This window comes from Syngnathus leptorhynchus, chromosome 4, assembly GCF_054491065.1.
Source record: "Syngnathus leptorhynchus isolate UIUO chromosome 4, UIUO_Slep, whole genome shotgun sequence".
Lineage (NCBI taxonomy): Eukaryota > Metazoa > Chordata > Actinopteri > Syngnathiformes > Syngnathidae > Syngnathus > Syngnathus leptorhynchus.
Window position 1 is genome coordinate 5,695,319 of NC_141198.1, and position 24,201 is coordinate 5,719,519.

The following is a 24,201-nucleotide window of genomic DNA, read 5'->3' on the forward strand; positions in this document are numbered from 1 at the left end:
GGAGACCACAGATGGGAGGATCCCTCATCCAGATTAGGTCTGATACTTGTATATGTGATCTGTTTGATAATGTTGAGGTTAATGGCATTGTATCAAATGAACTAATGATATGCTGTTTATGATACTTACCTGACTTGTGTCGTAAAATGTTGGGAATTAAACACATCTCATGGTCCTCCATTTCTTAAGGTGCATCACATAACGCGTGTCATCATTTGTCATAGTTTATTATCATTCTACATAATTCCATATGATACTTCTCCACATGATTCCACATTGTTCAATGACATTCTGTACAATTCACTCTCTTTTTATTTTAGGATTCCAAGGCATTCGACATGCTTTCATATTTAGTCATTCCGCATTTCTACACAAATTGCTTCATCTACTTTTACTGCAAAAAGATAGGAATCGGCCTCACTTTCGGAGGAGAGTTTAATCATTGTGCAGCTCAGCTTTTTATTTCTTCCTGTAATTGTCTCACTTTGCTTCAGGTATGCCGTGTCAGGCCCCTTTTTAATTGCTTTGCTTTTTCCGGTGCAGAGAGCAGGCTTGAATCACCACACAAGAGCAAGAAAGAACAAAAAAATGTCATGCTTGCTTGTGCTTTTTCTTCTTAACAAGTCTTGACAAATATAAAACCTTCACATGAAAAGCAGAACAAAACCCTAAATAGAATTAATTGGAGTTAAACCCCACAACTAAAACCAAAATAAACATCAAATATCTTGGAAACTATTACCATTCCGAGGCTGGTGAACTATATTTTCAAAGTGAGGTGAGGTTCATGACGGGGGAGGCAGACATCACCCCCCACCCCGGGTGAAATTTGTCCGGCGCCTAACCGTGGTCCAACAAAAGTGGGGGAACCATGCTCTAGAGTGGCTTATGCATTATTTAATTTGAACTATTTGAATTAAAATCTCATATTAGCAGTCTTCACACATGAAAACACTCAAGCACATGGAATCACAAACTTGACTTTGATCGTGCGTACCACTCCATTTGAAAAGACATGCTCCGAAGTCCCGTTGTCCGAATCAAACACGTGAACTCCGGAGTTGCTCTTCCTTAACTGACAACCTCCTGCTTCGACCGAAAATCCATAGTTGAAAATCGTTTGGATATGTAATCCTCCATTGTAAAACGAAATGTAAAAACAGAAGGGGAAAAAAAACAAACAAAATCAAAGTCATTACTCAAACAAAAATATGAACTTCTCACTGTAGTTAAGAAAAGGAGTTAATCATCTCAATCAAAAGGTACATACTAGAATAGAATTATCATTGATGCATAAACTCAAAGTCTGCTCAAATAGAAGGTGAGAACTTCATGGATCACCTCCTCAAGACACTCAGAATTCTCAAAAGAGACTCTTTGACAAGTAGCAACAGGGTTAGCTGTGGACAACTGTGTGCTTGATTAAGCTTACCTTGCGAGAGAATTTTTGGCCACAAACTGAGCATGAAAAAGGTTTCTCACCAGTGTGGGTTCTTGTGTGACAATTTAAGTTTTGCTTCACTAAAAATCTTTTGCCACAAACCGAGCATGAAAAAGGTATCTCACCAGTGTGGGTTCTTATGTGTATTTTTAAGCTTCCCTTGTGACTGAATTTCTGGCCACAAACTGAGCAAGAAAAAGGTTTCTCGCCAGTGTGGGTTCTTGTGTGACGTTTGAAGTTTTGGTTGTCTGAGAATTTCTGGCTGCAAACTGAGCATGAAAAAGGTTTCTCGCCAGTGTGGGTTCTTGTGTGTAATTTTAAGCTTCCCTTCTGAGAGAATTTTTGGCCACAAACTGTGCATGAAAAAGGTTTCTCACCAGTGTGGGTTCTTGTGTGCCTATTTAAATGTTCCTTTTGAACAAATGTTTGGCCACAAACCGAGCATGAAAAAGGTTTCTCGCCAGTGTGGGTTCTTGTGTGTAATTTTAAGCTTCCCTTCTCAGAGAATTTTTGGCCACAAACTGTGCATGAAAAAGGTTTCTCACCAGTGTGGATTCTTCTGTGACTTTTTAATTGTTCCATCCTAGAGAAGGTTTGGCCACAAACTGAGCATGAAAAAGGATTCTCACCAGTGTGGATTCTTGTGTGCGTATTTAAATGTTGCTTATGAGCAAATGTTTGGCCACAAACTGTGCATGAAAAAGGTTTCTTACCAGTGTGGGTTCTTGTGTGTCTTTTTAAACTTCCCTTGTCACTGAATTTCTGGCCACAAACTGCACATGAAAAAGGTTTCTCACCAGTGTGGGTTCTTGCGTGAGTTTTTAAGCTTTCCTTCCATGAAAATCTTTTGCAACAAACTGAGCATGAAAAAGGTTTCTCACCAGTGTGGATTCTTGTGTGATTTTTTAATTGTTCCCTCCTAAAGAAGTTTTGGCCACAAACTGAGCATGAAAAAGGTTTGTCACCAGTGTGGGTTCTTGTGTGCTTTATTAGATTTCCCTTCTGTGTGAATGTTTGGCCACAAACTGAGCATGAAAAAGGTTTCTCGCCAGTGTGGGTTCTGGTGTGCTTTTTTAAATTTCCCGTCAGAGAAAATCTTTGGCCACAAACTGAGCATGAAAAAGGTTTCTCGCCAGTATGGGTTCTTGTATGAGTTGTTAGACTTGCCTTCACTGAAAATCTTTGGCCACAAACTGAGCAGGAAAAAGGTTTCTCACCAGTGTGGGTTCTTGTGTGACTTTTTAAATGTGCACTCTGTGTGAATGTTTGGCCACAAACTGAGCATGAAAAAGGTTTCTTGCCAGTGTGGATTCTTGTATGCGTTTTTAAGACGTTCTTATAAGAGAATTTTTGGCCACAAACTGAGCATGAAAAGGGTTTCTCGCCAGTGTGGATTCTTGTGTGTTGATTTAAATGTTGCTTATGAGCACATTTTTGGCCACAAACTGAGCATGTAAAAGGTTTCTCGCCAGTGTGGATTCTTGTGTGCCTTTTTAAGACACTCTCATAAGAGAATCTTTGGCCACAAACTGAGCAGAAAAAGTTTTTCTTTCTTGTGTGCATTTTCATGTGTTGTTTCAAAACACTGTTATTAGCACAAGATTTCCCACACTGAGAACATTGCCTGTGTTTGTTTTGAGACTCATCATCACCAGCAGGACCATGTGACGACACCTCTAATCCATCTAATGGTGGAGCTGCTTGTGATCCTCTACAGTGGTCTCCATCACCTTCTCTGGTCATTGGTTGACTTGAGCTGCAGCTTGGAGGCTTCGCCCCTTTGCTCACCTCCCGTTGAGCCTCATCGAAACTCGTCACAGGAACACCAGTCAATGTCATCTTGCAGGTATCCTCCTCTTCCTCCTCTGTAATGTCGCAGAAGTCCTCATCCTCCTCTTTAATAGAAGGCCGCTCTGGCTCTTCCTCCTCGTTTATGGTGAAAAGAAACTTCTGCTCCATTAGTTCACTGAAGTGATGGACCTCTTTGCCCACGTCTTCCTCTTTGATGCGAGCGCGCTCTGGCTTTAGCTGCTTTGGATGAATAGCTTTACTGATGTCTGCAAAACAAGACACACGCATATGAAATTTACAGTCGAAGAGAAACTGGTCAAACCTATACAAGGACCTTTTCGTTCTGCCAATCACACATGATTTTAATTGAATTCTACAGAAAATAAACACTGGGAGAGGATTCATAATAGAAACTAGATATGTACTAACCTGCTCTGCGCAACACAACGTAAGGCTGCAGCCAAAGACGTTCCTGTTGTCGACGACGACGGTCATTTTCCTCCACGTACTTTGCTGTGGTCCTTGCAGACATTTTCACACTGCAATCACAACACTTGTTCGACGATGTTTGGCAAATAAAAGTGCGAGCTATTTGTTGAAGTTATTGAATATAGGTTATCCCATATTTTTGCAATAGTATTTTGTGTTGTGTTAGATCAGAGGTGCCAAACTCATTTCACATTGTGGGCCACATACAGCCTCGGGAGACTTTTCCTTTCCCGGACAGTACAAAACTTTGTTGCCCTGGAGCGTGGGGGTAGTTTCATCTGCTGTAGTGCAGCGTGTACTTTCGTGTAACATCAGAGCTCCAACTTAGTGTCGTGGAGCCACGCCAGCATCTCTTGTCCCAGGTCAAAGAGGCCGGCCTCCGAGGGTGGTCTATATAGGGGGCAGGTGTTGATGATGTGATCGGCCGTCTGCTCGGGGTCTCCGCACTTGCAAGCCGCAGTATCCGCCAGTCCCCACTGTCGCATGGATGTGTTGAAGCGCCCAACACCCGATCTTAAACGGCTCAGTGTGGTCCACTGCTGGCGAGGTAATTCGTCTCCTCCTATGGCGCCGTCTCCTGGATCCCAGATGTAACGGTGCATGAGGGAAGGACCAGCTGCCTCCCACTCCTGCTTCCAAGCTGCTGCCAGCCAGGCATCTCTGGAGATGTCCTCGGGGATGGAATTGAGCATCTCTTGTGCTACAATGTTGTAGGCATGGCGCCTCTTGAGTCTGCTTGGTGGAGCTGGAGTTGTTGTGGTGCTATGCAGGGTGTGCCAGTTGTTATTTTTTGCCTTCCTGGCGAGAACGAGGGTGGCAGCCTCACGGCGAAGGTTTGCTGGCGCTATTCCCGCAAGGACAGGCAAGAGGGACACGGGGGTGGGCTTCAGGCATCCTGTTATTATTCGGAGGGCGTTGTTGATTGCCACATCCACCTTTTTGGCATGGAGGCTTCTGTTCCAAACTGGGGCACAGTACTCGGCTGCAGAGAAGACCAGCGCTTGAATAGAAATCCGCAAGGTCTTAGCAGAGGCTCCCCACGTTCTTCCAGCAAGGCGGCGGATCAGTGCAACCCTGGATGTCACCTTTGCCTTCAGATCGTCAAGGTGTTGTTTGAAGGATAGGGTCCGATCCAGACGCACGCCGAGGTACTTTGGGGCTCGTTGAACCTCCGGGCGTTTGCCCTCAATGCTTCAATGGGGAAGATGGACGACAACCTTCACGCGGTCTTCCCTGTGAGTAGCAAGGTCAGGGTGCAAAACCCGCTTGTGAAACTAATGTCGACAAACAAACGCAGAGCACGCAGAGCCGGCAGACTGAGGAATGGCGGACGGGCAGCCATCCCGACCGTCGAAAACCGAGGCCTGTCGGTGCTTCAACTTAATGTCGAGGGCCTTACCATCGCCAAACTCGAAGTCCTACGGCACCTGGTCGACTCCAACAGGGCCACGGTCCTGCTCATACAGGAGACGCACTGCACGACCAACAACATCCACAAGATCCCTGGGTTTCACCTCGCTGGGTCCATCAACACCAAGCAGCACGGAGTGGCAACCTTTGTACGCACTGGAATAAGCTGGGCAGCCTGTAGCCAATCCCCACCAGGCTCCAACATCGAGTGGCTGGTTACCAAAATCCAGGAAACCTTAGTCATCAACGTTTACAAGCCCCCAACATTGGAGCTAACCACAACGTCAATCCCATCTGCAACTGCACCCGCAATCTACGCAGGCGACTTCAACTGTCAGCACACAGACTGGGGGTACAACAACTCAACACCTAGCGGAGTGGCGCTGTGCGAATGGGCTTCCAACACTGATGCCCAGCTGCTGTACGACCCCAAGGAACCCCCAACCTTCTTCTCTGCACGCTGGAACACCGCCACCAACCCGGACCTGGCCTTCGTCATTTGCCGCAGCAAATCCTGAGGGAACGTCAGAGAGCTAGCTCTAGAGAAGAGGAGGATGCAACGGCAGCAGCAGTGCTCGAAAAGCTGGACTTCTCCCGCAAGGCGAGATGGACAGAAGTCGCTGAATCAATTAACTTCACCCATTCCAGCCGGAAGGCGTGGCAGACCATCAACCAGCTCACAGGCAGAAATATATCAGCCCACAGATGCCCAGTCACTGCAAACGCAATCGCCTCCCAACTCCTGAAGAATGGCCGCTTCCCGGAAGCAGACAAAGACCTTGTGAGGTGTCTTGTACCTCAAGAGCGGCCAACGTCGATTCCAATCTCTCGGGACCCTTTGCAGCAGAGGAATTCAGTGAGGCCACGAGTAAGCTAAAGCCGGGCAAATCCCCGGGCCGTGACAATATCCACCCGGAGTTTGTCATCCACCAGGGCCCAACAACATCTAGTTGGCTTAGAGCTTTCTTCACATCATGCTACCGGAGACTAAAGCTCCCAAAGATCTGGCGTAGGGCCTCTGTGATAGCTCTGTTGAAGCCAAATAAAGATGCAAAGGACCCCAAGTCATACAGGCCCATCTCACTGCTGAGCGCCCCATTTAAGATCCTGGAAATATTGATACAAAGCCGTATAGAGCCAGTGGTGGACCCACAGCTCCCACCGGAACAAGCTGGTTTCCGACGAGGAAGGTCAACAGCAGACCAGGTCACCCTACTCTCCCAAGACATAGAGAACAGCTTCCAGGATAAGGAGAAAGCTGGAGTGGTATACCTGGACCTAACTGCCGCATACGATACAGTCTGGCACCGGGGACTCCACCTGAAACTGCTGAGGACCATACCGGACCGGCACATGGTGCAGTTCATCATGGAGACGCTTTCCAACCGCAGCTTTACTCTCCAAACCAGCAGTGAGCAGTGCAGTAGGCTCCGAAGACTGAGGAGCGGGGTACCGCAAGGGTCAGTTCTCTCACCAATTCTATTTAACATCTATACATACGATCTACCGGACACAGCGTCCAGAAAGTATGGCTATGCAGACAACCTTGCCATCATGCTGAGCCGACCAACATGGAAGGCGACGGAAGACGGCCTGAATGAAGATATGCGCACCATGGTAGCATACCTTCGAAAGTGGCGTCTCCAGCTCAGCCTTTAAAAGACTGTTGCTGCGTCATACCATCTTTGCACCAGGGAAGCAAGGAGAGAACTTGCAGTGAGCATTGAGGGCAGCGTGTACTGACCGCCATTAAACAACCCGAGATCTTGCCAACAACAAACCAACTGTAACCCCATCTTTGTTTGTTCAGCGACGGACATCTCAAACAACAGGCAACGGATATTTTGTTTGCAACGTGAACTTAAACTAACCCAATACACAAAACGACAAATTGGACCTGTTTTAGCAAACTGGCGGCATTGAGATTTGAAATCGGAAGCATGTCTGCCTGCAAGCATCACTACTAATCCTCGACTTTGGAGTTTTTTCACAGTACAGTATTACTCTTGGTACAGGCAAGAACCAGCATGTGATGATGGCTCATTTGAGATCGAATATTCGTCGAGATTAATCAAGCTAAATACCATAAAGTTAGCACTGTGGTAGCTTCCTTGCTAATGAAAGCGGACTGCACTTCTGTACTGCAACCAAGCAGTACTACAAATAACGTTGCTCACATAACTTGGGTACATCGTCGTAACTTACCTCTTTCGTCGTTGCGGTCGTCGAGTGACTACTGTTACTGATTCACCACATAAGTTGCGTGTTTATCTGATGCAGCCGAATAGAAAGCGATACGCTCCTGTTTGAGTTTTTATACCTTGCGCCGTTTTGTTGTCGTCGCTTTATTTCCTGTCACGTAATGATGATGTCATTTGAGTGCGGTCCCGGACGCCCTCTAGCGAAGGACCGTGGGACGTTTAATGTTGTTGTGTCCCAGCAAACAAACCAAGGTAGCATGCAAAAAAATGTTGTTTTTAACGTTTTCCACACACACCGAACAAAAGAAAAAACCCAACTCCCATAGATTTTATTAGCATACTAGCGTGCCTTTGTCGTGTGTTGTTTAACACTAATGTTACCTGGCCAGAAAGCATTCAGCCGCTTGAGCGTCATTGATGCCGGATGAAGCCTTGAAACTTTCCAGCCACGTGCTTCACAAAAAAGTAAAGCTTGTGATGTTTCATACGCACACTGGCGGCCAAAGCCTTCATTGTCAAAATTAGGTCTGGTGTTTGATCTATTAGATTATTTTGGTTAATGCCGTGAACTAATGATATGCTGTTTATGAGACTTACCTTACTTGTGTCGTAAAATGTTGGGAATTAAACACATCCCATGGTTTTCCATTTCTTAAGGTGCATCACATAACGCGTGTCGTCATTCGTCATCGTTTAATATCATTCCACATAATTCCATACTTCTCCACATGATTCCACATTGTTCAATGTCATTGTGTACAATTCATTCATTGTATTTCATGATTCCAAGGCATTCCACATGCTTTCATATTTTGTCATTCAGCATTTCTACACAAATTGCTTCATCTGTTTTTACTGCAAAACGATAGGAATTGGCCTCACTTTCGGAGGGGAGTTTAATCACTGTGCAGCTCAGCTTTTTATTTTTCCCTGTAATTGTCTCACTTTGCTTCAGGTATGCCGTGTCAGGGCCCTTTTTAATTGCTTTGCTTTTTCCGGTGCAGAGAGCAGGCTTGAATCACCTCACAAGAGCAAGAAAGAACAAAAAAATGTCATGCTTGCTTGTGCTTTTTCTTCTGAACAAGTCTTGACAAATATAAAACCTTCACATGAAAAGCTGAACAAAACAAAACCCTAAATAGAATTAATTGGAGTTAAACCCCACAACTAAAACCAAAATAAACATCAAATATCTTGGAAACTATTACCATTCCGAGGCTGGTGAACTATATTTTCAAAGTGAGGTGAGGTTCATGACGGGGGAGGCAGACGTCACCCCCCACCCCTGGTGAAATTTGTCCGGAACCTAACCGTGGTCCAACAAAGGTGGGGGGATGATGCTCTAGAGTGGCTTATTCATTATTTAATTTGAACTATTTGAATTAAAATCTCATATCAGCAGTCTTCACACATGAAAACACTCAATAAAGCACATGGAATCACAAACTTGACTTTGATCGTTCGTACCACTCCATTTGAAAAGACATGCTCCGAAGTCCCGTTGTCCGAATCAAACACGTGAACTCCGGAGTTGCTCTTCCTTAACTGATGACCTCCTGCTTCGACCGAAAATCCATAGTTGAAAATCGTTTGGATATGTAATCCTCCATTGTAAAACGAAATGTAAAAATGGAAGGGAAAAAAAACAAACAAAATCAAAGTCATTACTCAAACAAAAATATGAACTTCTCACTGTAGTAAAGAAAAGGAGTTCATCATCTCAATCAAAAGGTACATACTAGAATAGAATTATCATTGATGCATAAACTGATGAAGTCTGATCAAATAGAAGGTGAGAACTTCATGGATCACCTCCTCAAGACACTCAGAATTCTCAAAAGAGACTCTTTGACAAGTAGCAACAGGGTTAGCTGTGGACAACTATGTGCTTGATTAAGCTTACCTTGTGAGAAAATCTTTGGCCACAAACTGAGCATGAAAAAGGTTTCTCACCAGTGTGGATTCTTGTGTGCCTATTTAAATTTCCCCTCAGTGTGAAAGTTTGGCCACAAACTGAGCATGAAAAAGGTTTCTCACCAGTGTGGGTTCTTGTGTGTAATTTTAAGCTTCCCTTATGAGAGAATTTTTGGCCACAAACTGTGCATGAAAAAGGTTTCTCACCAGTGTGGGTTCTTGTGTGACTTTGGAAATTTTCCATCCTAGAGAAGGTTTGGCCACAAACTGCGCATGAAAAAGGTTTCTCACCAGTGTGGGTTCTTGTGTGTAATTTTAAGCTTCCCTTCTTAGAGAATTTTTGGCCACAAACTGTGCATGAAAAAGGTTTCTCACCAGTGTGGATTCTTGTGTGCGTATTTAAATGTTGCTTATGAGCAAATGTTTGGCCACAAACTGTGCATGAAAAAGGTTTCTCACCAGTGTGGATTCTTGTGTGCGTATTTAAACGTTGCTTATGAGCAAATGTTTGGCCACAAACTGCGCATGAAAAAGGTTTCTCACCAGTGTGGGTTCTTGTGTGTAATTTTAAGCTTCCCTTCTGAGAGAATTTTTGGCCACAAACTGTGCATGAAAAAGGTTTCTCACCAGTGTGGATTCTTGTATGCCCTTTTAAGACGTTCTTATAGGAGAATTTTTTACCACAAACTGAGCATGAAAAAGGTTTCTCACCAGTGTGGATTCTTGTGTGACTTTTAAAGGTTTCCTTGCAACTGAATTTCTGGCCGCAAACTGAGCATGAAAAAGGTTTCTCGCCAGTGTGGGTTCTTGTGTGACGATTTAAGTTTTGCTTCACTAAAAATCTTTTGCCACAAACTGAGCATGAAAAAGGTTTCTCACCAGTGTGGGTTCTTGTGTGCCTTATTAAATGTGCACTCTGTGTGAATGTTTGGCCACAAACTGAGCATGAAAAAGGTTTCTTGCCAGTGTGGATTCTTGTATGCGTTTTTAAGACGTTCTTATAAGAGAATTTTTGGCCACAAACTGAGCATGAAAAGGGTTTCTCGCCAGTGTGGATTCTTGTGTGCGCATTTAAATGTTGCTTATGAGCACATTTTTGGCCACAAACTGAGCATGTAAAAGGTTTCTCGCCAGTGTGGATTCTTGTGTGCCTTTTTAAGACACTCTCATAAGAGAATCTTTGGCCACAAACTGAGCAGAAAAAGTTTTTCTTTCTTGTGTGCATTTTCATGTGTTGTTTCAAAACACTGTTATTAGCACAAGATTTCCCACACTGAGAACATTGCCTGTGTTTGTTTTGAGACTCATCATCACCAGCAGGACCATGTGACGACACCTCTAATCTATCTAATGGTGGAGCTGCTTGTGATCTTCCACAGTGGTCTCCATCACCTTCTCTGGTCATCGGTTGACTTGACCTGCAGCTTGGAGGCTCCGCCCCTTTGCTCACCTCCCGTTGAGCCTCATCGAAACTCGTCACAGGAACACCAGTCAATGTCATCTTGCAGGTATCCTCCTCTTCCTCCTCTTTAATGTCGCAGGAGTCCTCAGCCTCCTCTTGACTAGAAGGCCGCTCTGGCTCTTCCTCCTCTTTTATAATGCAAAGAAACTTCTGGTCCATTTGTTCATTGAAGCGATGGACCTCTTTGCCCACATCTTCCTCTTTAATGCGAGTGCGCTTTGGCACTAGCTGCTTCGGACGAATAGCTTCACTGATGTCTGCAAAACAAGACAAACACATATGAAAGTTACAGTTGAAGAGAAACTGGTCAAACCGATAGACTTTTTCCAATCTCTCTATCACACATGACACTGGAAGAGGATTCCTAATAGAAACTAGACGTGTACTAACCTGCTCTGCGCAACACAACGTAAGGCTGCAGCAAAAGACGTTCCTGTCGTCGTCGATGACGACGGTCGTTTTCCTCCACGTACTTTGCTTTGGTCCTTGCAGACATTTTCGCACTACAATCACAACACTTGTTCAACGATGTTTGGCTAATAAAAATGTCTTTTGGGCAGGGCGAGCGAGCGATTTGTTGAAGTAATTGTATTCATTTTACAGTCAAACCTCGGTTTCCGAACGTCGCGGTTCTCGAACAAATTGGAATTTGAGCAAAAAATTTGAGATTTCTTTGCTTCAGTTGTTGAACCTCGCGAGATGAGCCGGGAGGACCCGAGAAACCCGACCGCGCGGCCCGGATGCCGACTGACTCTGGGGGACTGAATCTCAGGGGAAGCCTTGGCCTGCCAGACCAGGAGGCCTTATCTTTTACGAGTTTACGACTCTCCTTTGAACCAAGTATTTCCTATTCAGTTCAAGGAATGTCTTTTGATCCCCGTCAGCCGGATGCATCCTTCCTGTCCTTATGTTACTTTTGTGTTTGTTTTGTAAGAAGTCTTCACTAGCAATGACTAGGGCTTTTTTGAGTAGGCAAGATGTCCTTTGTTTAGTTTAAAGGGACTTCATTCATTTTAGTTAACTGTAGCTTTGATTCATAGATTTTAGATGATCGAAACTGGTTATATACAGTTTGAAGTAGTCACATTAAAGTTATCCCATATTTACTCAATGTTCGTTTAAGGAACTGTATACCAGGAACGGACTTAAAAAAGTTATATTCTTTTAAATGGGAAAAATATATTCGGAATTCGACTGATTCGCTTCTCCAACGGATTGTGGTGGAAAACCAACTGTATTTTTGCTATTCTTGTTAAAATCGTACTTACACGTGAACTGGAAATGACAATAATAACACAGTGAAAGCTAAATTGAGTAAACTGGCTATTTCAGAAGTGTGTGTCAAACTGGTAGCCCTTTGCCTTAATCAATACCCAGGAAGTATTAATTATTTAAGTATTTTCTCGGTTTAAGAAAGGTTGGTGACCCCTGATCTAAAGTTAGCACTGTGGTAGCTGCCATGCTAATGAGAGAGGAACTGCACTTCTGTACTGCAACCAAGCCGTACTACAAATTACGTTGCTAACAAAGTAATTTAGGAACATCGTTGTAACTTACCTCTTTCGTCGTTGCGGTCGTCAAGTAACTACTGTTACTGATTCACCACATAAGTTGTGGTTATCTGATGCAGCTGAATGGAAGGCGATGGGTCTGTTTTTATTTATTTATTTTTTATACCAAGCGCGGTTTTGTTGTCGAAGCATTACTTCTCGTCGCGTAATGATGACGTCATTTGAGTGCGGTCTTGAAAGCCATCTAGCGAAGGACCGTGGGACGTTTAATGTTGTTGCCCAGCAAACAAAACCAAGGTGGCGTGCAAAAATCTTTCAGCCGCTTATACGTCATTGGTGCCAGATTCAAGAATTTTTATTGGCCAAGTTTGAGCATGCCAAACAAGGAATATGAATTCGGTCCATCTCAGCCTCTGTTCAACATTTAACAACACACAGAACGTGTGCGAAAATTGACAAACATTCTCCAACATCCCCTGATCTTAAACTCCCAGGAGGGCAAGGAGAAAAAACTCAAAAGTAATTTTAGGGGAAATGATTAACCTTGAGAGGAGACCACAGATGGGAGGATCCCTCATCCAGATTAGGTCTGATACTTGTATATGTGATCTGTTTGATAATGTTGAGGTTAATGGCATTGTATCAAATGAACTAATGATATGCTGTTTATGATACTTACCTGACTTGTGTCGTAAAATGTTGGGAATTAAACACATCTCATGGTCCTCCATTTCTTAAGGTGCATCACATAACGCGTGTCATCATTTGTCATAGTTTATTATCATTCTACATAATTCCATATGATACTTCTCCACATGATTCCACATTGTTCAATGACATTCTGTACAATTCACTCTCTTTTTATTTTAGGATTCCAAGGCATTCGACATGCTTTCATATTTAGTCATTCCGCATTTCTACACAAATTGCTTCATCTACTTTTACTGCAAAAAGATAGGAATCGGCCTCACTTTCGGAGGAGAGTTTAATCATTGTGCAGCTCAGCTTTTTATTTCTTCCTGTAATTGTCTCACTTTGCTTCAGGTATGCCGTGTCAGGCCCCTTTTTAATTGCTTTGCTTTTTCCGGTGCAGAGAGCAGGCTTGAATCACCACACAAGAGCAAGAAAGAACAAAAAAATGTCATGCTTGCTTGTGCTTTTTCTTCTTAACAAGTCTTGACAAATATAAAACCTTCACATGAAAAGCAGAACAAAACCCTAAATAGAATTAATTGGAGTTAAACCCCACAACTAAAACCAAAATAAACATCAAATATCTTGGAAACTATTACCATTCCGAGGCTGGTGAACTATATTTTCAAAGTGAGGTGAGGTTCATGACGGGGGAGGCAGACATCACCCCCCACCCCGGGTGAAATTTGTCCGGCGCCTAACCGTGGTCCAACAAAAGTGGGGGAACCATGCTCTAGAGTGGCTTATGCATTATTTAATTTGAACTATTTGAATTAAAATCTCATATTAGCAGTCTTCACACATGAAAACACTCAAGCACATGGAATCACAAACTTGACTTTGATCGTGCGTACCACTCCATTTGAAAAGACATGCTCCGAAGTCCCGTTGTCCGAATCAAACACGTGAACTCCGGAGTTGCTCTTCCTTAACTGACAACCTCCTGCTTCGACCGAAAATCCATAGTTGAAAATCGTTTGGATATGTAATCCTCCATTGTAAAACGAAATGTAAAAACAGAAGGGGAAAAAAAACAAACAAAATCAAAGTCATTACTCAAACAAAAATATGAACTTCTCACTGTAGTTAAGAAAAGGAGTTAATCATCTCAATCAAAAGGTACATACTAGAATAGAATTATCATTGATGCATAAACTCAAAGTCTGCTCAAATAGAAGGTGAGAACTTCATGGATCACCTCCTCAAGACACTCAGAATTCTCAAAAGAGACTCTTTGACAAGTAGCAACAGGGTTAGCTGTGGACAACTGTGTGCTTGATTAAGCTTACCTTGCGAGAGAATTTTTGGCCACAAACTGAGCATGAAAAAGGTTTCTCACCAGTGTGGGTTCTTGTGTGACAATTTAAGTTTTGCTTCACTAAAAATCTTTTGCCACAAACCGAGCATGAAAAAGGTATCTCACCAGTGTGGGTTCTTATGTGTATTTTTAAGCTTCCCTTGTGACTGAATTTCTGGCCACAAACTGAGCAAGAAAAAGGTTTCTCGCCAGTGTGGGTTCTTGTGTGACGTTTGAAGTTTTGGTTGTCTGAGAATTTCTGGCTGCAAACTGAGCATGAAAAAGGTTTCTCGCCAGTGTGGGTTCTTGTGTGTAATTTTAAGCTTCCCTTCTGAGAGAATTTTTGGCCACAAACTGTGCATGAAAAAGGTTTCTCACCAGTGTGGGTTCTTGTGTGCCTATTTAAATGTTCCTTTTGAACAAATGTTTGGCCACAAACCGAGCATGAAAAAGGTTTCTCGCCAGTGTGGGTTCTTGTGTGTAATTTTAAGCTTCCCTTCTCAGAGAATTTTTGGCCACAAACTGTGCATGAAAAAGGTTTCTCACCAGTGTGGATTCTTCTGTGACTTTTTAATTGTTCCATCCTAGAGAAGGTTTGGCCACAAACTGAGCATGAAAAAGGATTCTCACCAGTGTGGATTCTTGTGTGCGTATTTAAATGTTGCTTATGAGCAAATGTTTGGCCACAAACTGTGCATGAAAAAGGTTTCTCACCAGTGTGGGTTCTTGTGTGTCTTTTTAAACTTCCCTTGTCACTGAATTTCTGGCCACAAACTGCACATGAAAAAGGTTTCTCACCAGTGTGGGTTCTTGCGTGAGTTTTTAAGCTTTCCTTCCATGAAAATCTTTTGCAACAAACTGAGCATGAAAAAGGTTTCTCACCAGTGTGGATTCTTGTGTGATTTTTTAATTGTTCCCTCCTAAAGAAGTTTTGGCCACAAACTGAGCATGAAAAAGGTTTGTCACCAGTGTGGGTTCTTGTGTGCTTTATTAGATTTCCCTTCTGTGTGAATGTTTGGCCACAAACTGAGCATGAAAAAGGTTTCTCGCCAGTGTGGGTTCTGGTGTGCTTTTTTAAATTTCCCGTCAGAGAAAATCTTTGGCCACAAACTGAGCATGAAAAAGGTTTCTCGCCAGTATGGGTTCTTGTATGAGTTGTTAGACTTGCCTTCACTGAAAATCTTTGGCCACAAACTGAGCAGGAAAAAGGTTTCTCACCAGTGTGGGTTCTTGTGTGACTTTTTAAATGTGCACTCTGTGTGAATGTTTGGCCACAAACTGAGCATGAAAAAGGTTTCTTGCCAGTGTGGATTCTTGTATGCGTTTTTAAGACGTTCTTATAAGAGAATTTTTGGCCACAAACTGAGCATGAAAAGGGTTTCTCGCCAGTGTGGATTCTTGTGTGTTGATTTAAATGTTGCTTATGAGCACATTTTTGGCCACAAACTGAGCATGTAAAAGGTTTCTCGCCAGTGTGGATTCTTGTGTGCCTTTTTAAGACACTCTCATAAGAGAATCTTTGGCCACAAACTGAGCAGAAAAAGTTTTTCTTTCTTGTGTGCATTTTCATGTGTTGTTTCAAAACACTGTTATTAGCACAAGATTTCCCACACTGAGAACATTGCCTGTGTTTGTTTTGAGACTCATCATCACCAGCAGGACCATGTGACGACACCTCTAATCCATCTAATGGTGGAGCTGCTTGTGATCCTCTACAGTGGTCTCCATCACCTTCTCTGGTCATTGGTTGACTTGAGCTGCAGCTTGGAGGCTTCGCCCCTTTGCTCACCTCCCGTTGAGCCTCATCGAAACTCGTCACAGGAACACCAGTCAATGTCATCTTGCAGGTATCCTCCTCTTCCTCCTCTGTAATGTCGCAGAAGTCCTCATCCTCCTCTTTAATAGAAGGCCGCTCTGGCTCTTCCTCCTCGTTTATGGTGAAAAGAAACTTCTGCTCCATTAGTTCACTGAAGTGATGGACCTCTTTGCCCACGTCTTCCTCTTTGATGCGAGCGCGCTCTGGCTTTAGCTGCTTTGGATGAATAGCTTTACTGATGTCTGCAAAACAAGACACACGCATATGAAATTTACAGTCGAAGAGAAACTGGTCAAACCTATACAAGGACCTTTTCGTTCTGCCAATCACACATGATTTTAATTGAATTCTACAGAAAATAAACACTGGGAGAGGATTCATAATAGAAACTAGATATGTACTAACCTGCTCTGCGCAACACAACGTAAGGCTGCAGCCAAAGACGTTCCTGTTGTCGACGACGACGGTCATTTTCCTCCACGTACTTTGCTGTGGTCCTTGCAGACATTTTCACACTGCAATCACAACACTTGTTCGACGATGTTTGGCAAATAAAAGTGCGAGCTATTTGTTGAAGTTATTGAATATAGGTTATCCCATATTTTTGCAATAGTATTTTGTGTTGTGTTAGATCAGAGGTGCCAAACTCATTTCACATTGTGGGCCACATACAGCCTCGGGAGACTTTTCCTTTCCCGGACAGTACAAAACTTTGTTGCCCTGGAGCGTGGGGGTAGTTTCATCTGCTGTAGTGCAGCGTGTACTTTCGTGTAACATCAGAGCTCCAACTTAGTGTCGTGGAGCCACGCCAGCATCTCTTGTCCCAGGTCAAAGAGGCCGGCCTCCGAGGGTGGTCTATATAGGGGGCAGGTGTTGATGATGTGATCGGCCGTCTGCTCGGGGTCTCCGCACTTGCAAGCCGCAGTATCCGCCAGTCCCCACTGTCGCATGGATGTGTTGAAGCGCCCAACACCCGATCTTAAACGGCTCAGTGTGGTCCACTGCTGGCGAGGTAATTCGTCTCCTCCTATGGCGCCGTCTCCTGGATCCCAGATGTAACGGTGCATGAGGGAAGGACCAGCTGCCTCCCACTCCTGCTTCCAAGCTGCTGCCAGCCAGGCATCTCTGGAGATGTCCTCGGGGATGGAATTGAGCATCTCTTGTGCTACAATGTTGTAGGCATGGCGCCTCTTGAGTCTGCTTGGTGGAGCTGGAGTTGTTGTGGTGCTATGCAGGGTGTGCCAGTTGTTATTTTTTGCCTTCCTGGCGAGAACGAGGGTGGCAGCCTCACGGCGAAGGTTTGCTGGCGCTATTCCCGCAAGGACAGGCAAGAGGGACACGGGGGTGGGCTTCAGGCATCCTGTTATTATTCGGAGGGCGTTGTTGATTGCCACATCCACCTTTTTGGCATGGAGGCTTCTGTTCCAAACTGGGGCACAGTACTCGGCTGCAGAGAAGACCAGCGCTTGAATAGAAATCCGCAAGGTCTTAGCAGAGGCTCCCCACGTTCTTCCAGCAAGGCGGCGGATCAGTGCAACCCTGGATGTCACCTTTGCCTTCAGATCGTCAAGGTGTTGTTTGAAGGATAGGGTCCGATCCAGACGCACGCCGAGGTACTTTGGGGCTCGTTGAACCTCCGGGCGTTTGCCCTCAATGCTTCAATGGGGAAGATGGACGACAACCTTCACGCGGTCTTCCCTGTGAGTAGCAAGGTCAGGGTGCAAAACCCGCTTGTGAAACTAATGTCGACAAACAAACGCAGAGCACGCAGAGCCGGCAGACTGAGGAATGGCGGACGGGCAGCCATCCCGACCGTCGAAAACCGAGGCCTGTCGGTGCTTCAACTTAATGTCGAGGGCCTTACCATCGCCAAACTCGAAGTCCTACGGCACCTGGTCGACTCCAACAGGGCCACGGTCCTGCTCATACAGGAGACGCACTGCACGACCAACAACATCCACAAGATCCCTGGGTTTCACCTCGCTGGGTCCATCAACACCAAGCAGCACGGAGTGGCAACCTTTGTACGCACTGGAATAAGCTGGGCAGCCTGTAGCCAATCCCCACCAGGCTCCAACATCGAGTGGCTGGTTACCAAAATCCAGGAAACCTTAGTCATCAACGTTTACAAGCCCCCAACATTGGAGCTAACCACAACGTCAATCCCATCTGCAACTGCACCCGCAATCTACGCAGGCGACTTCAACTGTCAGCACACAGACTGGGGGTACAACAACTCAACACCTAGCGGAGTGGCGCTGTGCGAATGGGCTTCCAACACTGATGCCCAGCTGCTGTACGACCCCAAGGAACCCCCAACCTTCTTCTCTGCACGCTGGAACACCGCCACCAACCCGGACCTGGCCTTCGTCATTTGCCGCAGCAAATCCTGAGGGAACGTCAGAGAGCTAGCTCTAGAGAAGAGGAGGATGCAACGGCAGCAGCAGTGCTCGAAAAGCTGGACTTCTCCCGCAAGGCGAGATGGACAGAAGTCGCTGAATCAATTAACTTCACCCATTCCAGCCGGAAGGCGTGGCAGACCATCAACCAGCTCACAGGCAGAAATATATCAGCCCACAGATGCCCAGTCACTGCAAACGCAATCGCCTCCCAACTCCTGAAGAATGGCCGCTTCCCGGAAGCAGACAAAGACCTTGTGAGGTGTCTTGTACCTCAAGAGCGGCCAACGTCGATTCCAATCTCTCGGGACCCTTTGCAGCAGAGGAATTCAGTGAGGCCACGAGTAAGCTAAAGCCGGGCAAATCCCCGGGCCGTGACAATATCCACCCGGAGTTTGTCATCCACCAGGGCCCAACAACATCTAGTTGGCTTAGAGCTTTCTTCACATCATGCTACCGGAGACTAAAGCTCCCAAAGATCTGGCGTAGGGCCTCTGTGATAGCTCTGTTGAAGCCAAATAAAGATGCAAAGGACCCCAAGTCATACAGGCCCATCTCACTGCTGAGCGCCCCATTTAAGATCCTGGAAATATTGATACAAAGCCGTATAGAGCCAGTGGTGGACCCACAGCTCCCACCGGAACAAGCTGGTTTCCGACGAGGAAGGTCAACAGCAGACCAGGTCACCCTACTCTCCCAAGACATAGAGAACAGCTTCCAGGATAAGGAGAAAGCTGGAGTGGTATACCTGGACCTAACTGCCGCATACGATACAGTCTGGCACCGGGGACTCCACCTGAAACTGCTGAGGACCATACCGGACCGGCACATGGTGCAGTTCATCATGGAGACGCTTTCCAACCGCAGCTTTACTCTCCAAACCAGCAGTGAGCAGTGCAGTAGGCTCCGAAGACTGAGGAGCGGGGTACCGCAAGGGTCAGTTCTCTCACCAATTCTATTTAACATCTATACATACGATCTACCGGACACAGCGTCCAGAAAGTATGGCTATGCAGACAACCTTGCCATCATGCTGAGCCGACCAACATGGAAGGCGACGGAAGACGGCCTGAATGAAGATATGCGCACCATGGTAGCATACCTTCGAAAGTGGCGTCTCCAGCTCAGCCTTTAAAAGACTGTTGCTGCGTCATACCATCTTTGCACCAGGGAAGCAAGGAGAGAACTTGCAGTGAGCATTGAGGGCAGCGTGTACTGACCGCCATTAAACAACCCGAGATCTTGCCAACAACAAACCAACTGTAACCCCATCTTTGTTTGTTCAGCGACGGACATCTCAAACAACAGGCAACGGATATTTTGTTTGCAACGTGAACTTAAACTAACCCAATACACAAAACGACAAATTGGACCTGTTTTAGCAAACTGGCGGCATTGAGATTTGAAATCGGAAGCATGTCTGCCTGCAAGCATCACTACTAATCCTCGACTTTGGAGTTTTTTCACAGTACAGTATTACTCTTGGTACAGGCAAGAACCAGCATGTGATGATGGCTCATTTGAGATCGAATATTCGTCGAGATTAATCAAGCTAAATACCATAAAGTTAGCACTGTGGTAGCTTCCTTGCTAATGAAAGCGGACTGCACTTCTGTACTGCAACCAAGCAGTACTACAAATAACGTTGCTCACATAACTTGGGTACATCGTCGTAACTTACCTCTTTCGTCGTTGCGGTCGTCGAGTGACTACTGTTACTGATTCACCACATAAGTTGCGTGTTTATCTGATGCAGCCGAATAGAAAGCGATACGCTCCTGTTTGAGTTTTTATACCTTGCGCCGTTTTGTTGTCGTCGCTTTATTTCCTGTCACGTAATGATGATGTCATTTGAGTGCGGTCCCGGACGCCCTCTAGCGAAGGACCGTGGGACGTTTAATGTTGTTGTGTCCCAGCAAACAAACCAAGGTAGCATGCAAAAAAATGTTGTTTTTAACGTTTTCCACACACACCGAACAAAAGAAAAAACCCAACTCCCATAGATTTTATTAGCATACTAGCGTGCCTTTGTCGTGTGTTGTTTAACACTAATGTTACCTGGCCAGAAAGCATTCAGCCGCTTGAGCGTCATTGATGCCGGATGAAGCCTTGAAACTTTCCAGCCACGTGCTTCACAAAAAAGTAAAGCTTGTGATGTTTCATACGCACACTGGCGGCCAAAGCCTTCATTGTCAAAATTAGGTCTGGTGTTTGATCTATTAGATTATTTTGGTTAATGCCGTGAACTAATGATATGCTGTTTATGAGACTTACCTTACTTGTGTCGTAAAATGTTGGGAATTAAACACATCCCATGGTTTTCCATTTCTTAAGGTGCATCACATAACGCGTGTCGTCATTCGTCATCGTTTAATATCATTCCACATAATTCCATACTTCTCCACATGATTCCACATTGTTCAATGTCATTGTGTACAATTCATTCATTGTATTTCATGATTCCAAGGCATTCCACATGCTTTCATATTTTGTCATTCAGCATTTCTACACAAATTGCTTCATCTGTTTTTACTGCAAAACGATAGGAATTGGCCTCACTTTCGGAGGGGAGTTTAATCACTGTGCAGCTCAGCTTTTTATTTTTCCCTGTAATTGTCTCACTTTGCTTCAGGTATGCCGTGTCAGGGCCCTTTTTAATTGCTTTGCTTTTTCCGGTGCAGAGAGCAGGCTTGAATCACCTCACAAGAGCAAGAAAGAACAAAAAAATGTCATGCTTGCTTGTGCTTTTTCTTCTGAACAAGTCTTGACAAATATAAAACCTTCACATGAAAAGCTGAACAAAACAAAACCCTAAATAGAATTAATTGGAGTTAAACCCCACAACTAAAACCAAAATAAACATCAAATATCTTGGAAACTATTACCATTCCGAGGCTGGTGAACTATATTTTCAAAGTGAGGTGAGGTTCATGACGGGGGAGGCAGACGTCACCCCCCACCCCTGGTGAAATTTGTCCGGAACCTAACCGTGGTCCAACAAAGGTGGGGGGATGATGCTCTAGAGTGGCTTATTCATTATTTAATTTGAACTATTTGAATTAAAATCTCATATCAGCAGTCTTCACACATGAAAACACTCAATAAAGCACATGGAATCACAAACTTGACTTTGATCGTTCGTACCACTCCATTTGAAAAGACATGCTCCGAAGTCCCGTTGTCCGAATCAAACACGTGAACTCCGGAGTTGCTCTTCCTTAACTGATGACCTCCTGCTTCGACCGAAAATCCATAGTTGAAAATCGTTTGGATATGTAATCCTCCATTGTAAAACGAAATGTAAAAATGGAAGGGAAAAAAAACAAACAAAATCAAAGTCATTACTCAAACAAAAATATGAACTTCTCACTGTAGTAAAGAAAAGGAGTTCATCATCTCAATCAAAAGGTACATACTAGAATAGAATTATCATTGATGCATAAACTGATGAAGTCTGATCAAATAGAAGGTGAGAACTTCATGGATCACCTCCTCAAGACACTCAGAATTCTCAAAAGAGACTCTTTGACAAGTAGCAACAGGGTTAGCTGTGGACAACTATGTGCTTGATTAAGCTTACCTTGTGAGAAAATCTTTGGCCACAAACTGAGCATGAAAAAGGTTTCTCACCAGTGTGGATTCTTGTGTGCCTATTTAAATTTCCCCTCAGTGTGAAAGTTTGGCCACAAACTGAGCATGAAAAAGGTTTCTCACCAGTGTGGGTTCTTGTGTGTAATTTTAAGCTTCCCTTATGAGAGAATTTTTGGCCACAAACTGTGCATGAAAAAGGTTTCTCACCAGTGTGGGTTCTTGTGTGACTTTGGAAATTTTCCATCCTAGAGAAGGTTTGGCCACAAACTGCGCATGAAAAAGGTTTCTCACCAGTGTGGGTTCTTGTGTGTAATTTTAAGCTTCCCTTCTTAGAGAATTTTTGGCCACAAACTGTGCATGAAAAAGGTTTCTCACCAGTGTGGATTCTTGTGTGCGTATTTAAATGTTGCTTATGAGCAAATGTTTGGCCACAAACTGTGCATGAAAAAGGTTTCTCACCAGTGTGGATTCTTGTGTGCGTATTTAAACGTTGCTTATGAGCAAATGTTTGGCCACAAACTGCGCATGAAAAAGGTTTCTCACCAGTGTGGGTTCTTGTGTGTAATTTTAAGCTTCCCTTCTGAGAGAATTTTTGGCCACAAACTGTGCATGAAAAAGGTTTCTCACCAGTGTGGATTCTTGTATGCCCTTTTAAGACGTTCTTATAGGAGAATTTTTTACCACAAACTGAGCATGAAAAAGGTTTCTCACCAGTGTGGATTCTTGTGTGACTTTTAAAGGTTTCCTTGCAACTGAATTTCTGGCCGCAAACTGAGCATGAAAAAGGTTTCTCGCCAGTGTGGGTTCTTGTGTGACGATTTAAGTTTTGCTTCACTAAAAATCTTTTGCCACAAACTGAGCATGAAAAAGGTTTCTCACCAGTGTGGGTTCTTGTGTGCCTTATTAAATGTGCACTCTGTGTGAATGTTTGGCCACAAACTGAGCATGAAAAAGGTTTCTTGCCAGTGTGGATTCTTGTATGCGTTTTTAAGACGTTCTTATAAGAGAATTTTTGGCCACAAACTGAGCATGAAAAGGGTTTCTCGCCAGTGTGGATTCTTGTGTGCGCATTTAAATGTTGCTTATGAGCACATTTTTGGCCACAAACTGAGCAGGTCAAGTTTTTCTTTCTTGTGTGCATTTTCATGTGTTGTTTCAAAACACTGTTATTAGCACAAGATTTCCCACACTGAGAACATTGCCTGTGTTTGTTTTGAGACTCATCATCACCAGCAGGACCATGTGACGACACCTCTAATCCATCTAATGGTGGAGCTGCTTGTGATCCTCCACAGTTGTCTCCATCACCTTCTCTGGTCATTGGTTGACTTGAGCTGCAGCTTGGAGGCTCCGCCCCTTTGCTCACGTCCCGTTGAGCCTCATCGAAACCCGTCACAGGAACACCAGTCAATGTCATCTTGCAGGTATCCTCCTCTTCCTCCTCTTTAATGTCGCAGGAGTCCTTAGCCTCCTCTTGACTAGAAGGCCGCTTTGGCTCTTCCTCCTCTTTTATAATGCAAAGAAACTTCTGCTCCATTTGTTCATTGAAGTGATGGACCTCTTTGCCCACATCTTCCTCTTTAATGGGAGTGCGCTTTGGCTCTAGCTGCTTGGGACGAATAGCTTCACTGATGTCTGCAAAACAAGACAAACACATATGAAAGTTACAGTTGAAGAGAAACTGGTCAAACCGATATACTTTTTCAATCTCTCTATCACACATGACACTGGAAGAGGATTTGTAATACAAACTAGACGTGTACTAACCTGCTCTGCGCAACACAACATAAGGCTCCAGCCAAAGATATTCCTGTCGTCGACGATTACGGTCCTTTTCCTCCACGTACTTTAGTGTGGTCCTTGCGGACATCTTGACACTGCAATCACAGCACTTGTTTAACGATGTTTGGCTCATAAAAATGTATTTTGGGCAGGGCGAGCGAGCGATTTGTTGAAGTAATTGAATGAATATAGGTTCACCCATTTTTTTCCAATAGTATTTTGCAGAGATGGGGACTCTAGTCACTGTGACTTGGACTCGAGTCTACTCTATCCATCCATTTTCTGAACCGCTTAGTCCCCACGGGGGTCGCGGGCGTGCTGGAGCCTATCCCAGCCGTCATCGGGCAGCAGGCGGGGAACACCCTGAACTGGTTGCCAGCCAATCGCAGGGCACACAGAGACAA

At 44.5% G+C, this 24,201-nt stretch overlaps 4 protein-coding genes across 8 annotated transcripts; all 4 read right to left on the reverse strand.

Moving 5' to 3' along the window:
* Positions 1–208: 208 nt before the first annotated feature.
* Positions 209–12,349, reverse strand: LOC147057723 (uncharacterized). 2 transcript variants are annotated; one of them, XM_085909717.1, is made up of 3 exons: positions 12,266–12,349; positions 3,662–3,771; positions 209–3,498 (listed from the first exon to the last, which is right to left on the reverse strand). In XM_085909717.1, the coding sequence occupies exons 2-3, from the start codon at positions 3,762–3,764 to the stop codon at positions 1,397–1,399; spliced, it is 2,205 nt and encodes a 734-aa protein (XP_085765843.1). In that variant the 5' UTR covers positions 3,765–3,771; positions 12,266–12,349; the 3' UTR covers positions 209–1,396. The 2 variants fall into 2 exon arrangements, with proteins under 2 accessions (XP_085765843.1, XP_085765842.1); XM_085909716.1 differs by lacking the exon at positions 12,266–12,349 and adding an exon at positions 7,337–7,525.
* Positions 7,888–12,416, reverse strand: LOC147057724 (uncharacterized). Of its 3 annotated transcripts, XM_085909721.1 has the most exons (4): positions 12,266–12,416; positions 11,099–11,211; positions 10,446–10,965; positions 7,888–10,361 (listed from the first exon to the last, which is right to left on the reverse strand). In XM_085909721.1, the coding sequence occupies exons 2-4, from the start codon at positions 11,202–11,204 to the stop codon at positions 9,200–9,202; spliced, it is 1,788 nt and encodes a 595-aa protein (XP_085765847.1). In that variant the 5' UTR covers positions 11,205–11,211; positions 12,266–12,416; the 3' UTR covers positions 7,888–9,199. The 3 variants fall into 3 exon arrangements, with proteins under 3 accessions (XP_085765847.1, XP_085765846.1, XP_085765848.1); XM_085909720.1 differs by having other exon boundaries at positions 7,888–10,965; XM_085909722.1 differs by lacking the exon at positions 11,099–11,211 and having other exon boundaries at positions 7,888–10,965; positions 12,266–12,415.
* A 1,393-nt stretch (positions 12,417–13,809) lies between these two features.
* On the reverse strand, positions 13,810–23,858 carry LOC147057725 (uncharacterized). 2 transcript variants are annotated; one of them, XM_085909714.1, is made up of 3 exons: positions 20,106–20,293; positions 16,431–16,540; positions 13,810–16,267 (listed from the first exon to the last, which is right to left on the reverse strand). In XM_085909714.1, exons 2-3 carry the CDS (start codon positions 16,531–16,533, stop codon positions 14,166–14,168), a joined length of 2,205 nt encoding a protein of 734 aa, XP_085765840.1. In that variant the 5' UTR covers positions 16,534–16,540; positions 20,106–20,293; the 3' UTR covers positions 13,810–14,165. The 2 variants fall into 2 exon arrangements, with proteins under 2 accessions (XP_085765840.1, XP_085765841.1); XM_085909715.1 differs by lacking the exons at positions 16,431–16,540; positions 20,106–20,293 and adding an exon at positions 23,783–23,858.
* LOC147057726 (uncharacterized) lies at positions 20,657–23,885 on the reverse strand. The gene is made up of 2 exons (XM_085909731.1): positions 23,783–23,885; positions 20,657–23,650 (listed from the first exon to the last, which is right to left on the reverse strand). Exons 1-2 carry the CDS (start codon positions 23,883–23,885, stop codon positions 21,969–21,971), a joined length of 1,785 nt encoding a protein of 594 aa, XP_085765857.1. The 3' UTR covers positions 20,657–21,968.
* Between the last annotated feature and the right edge of the window lie 316 nt (positions 23,886–24,201).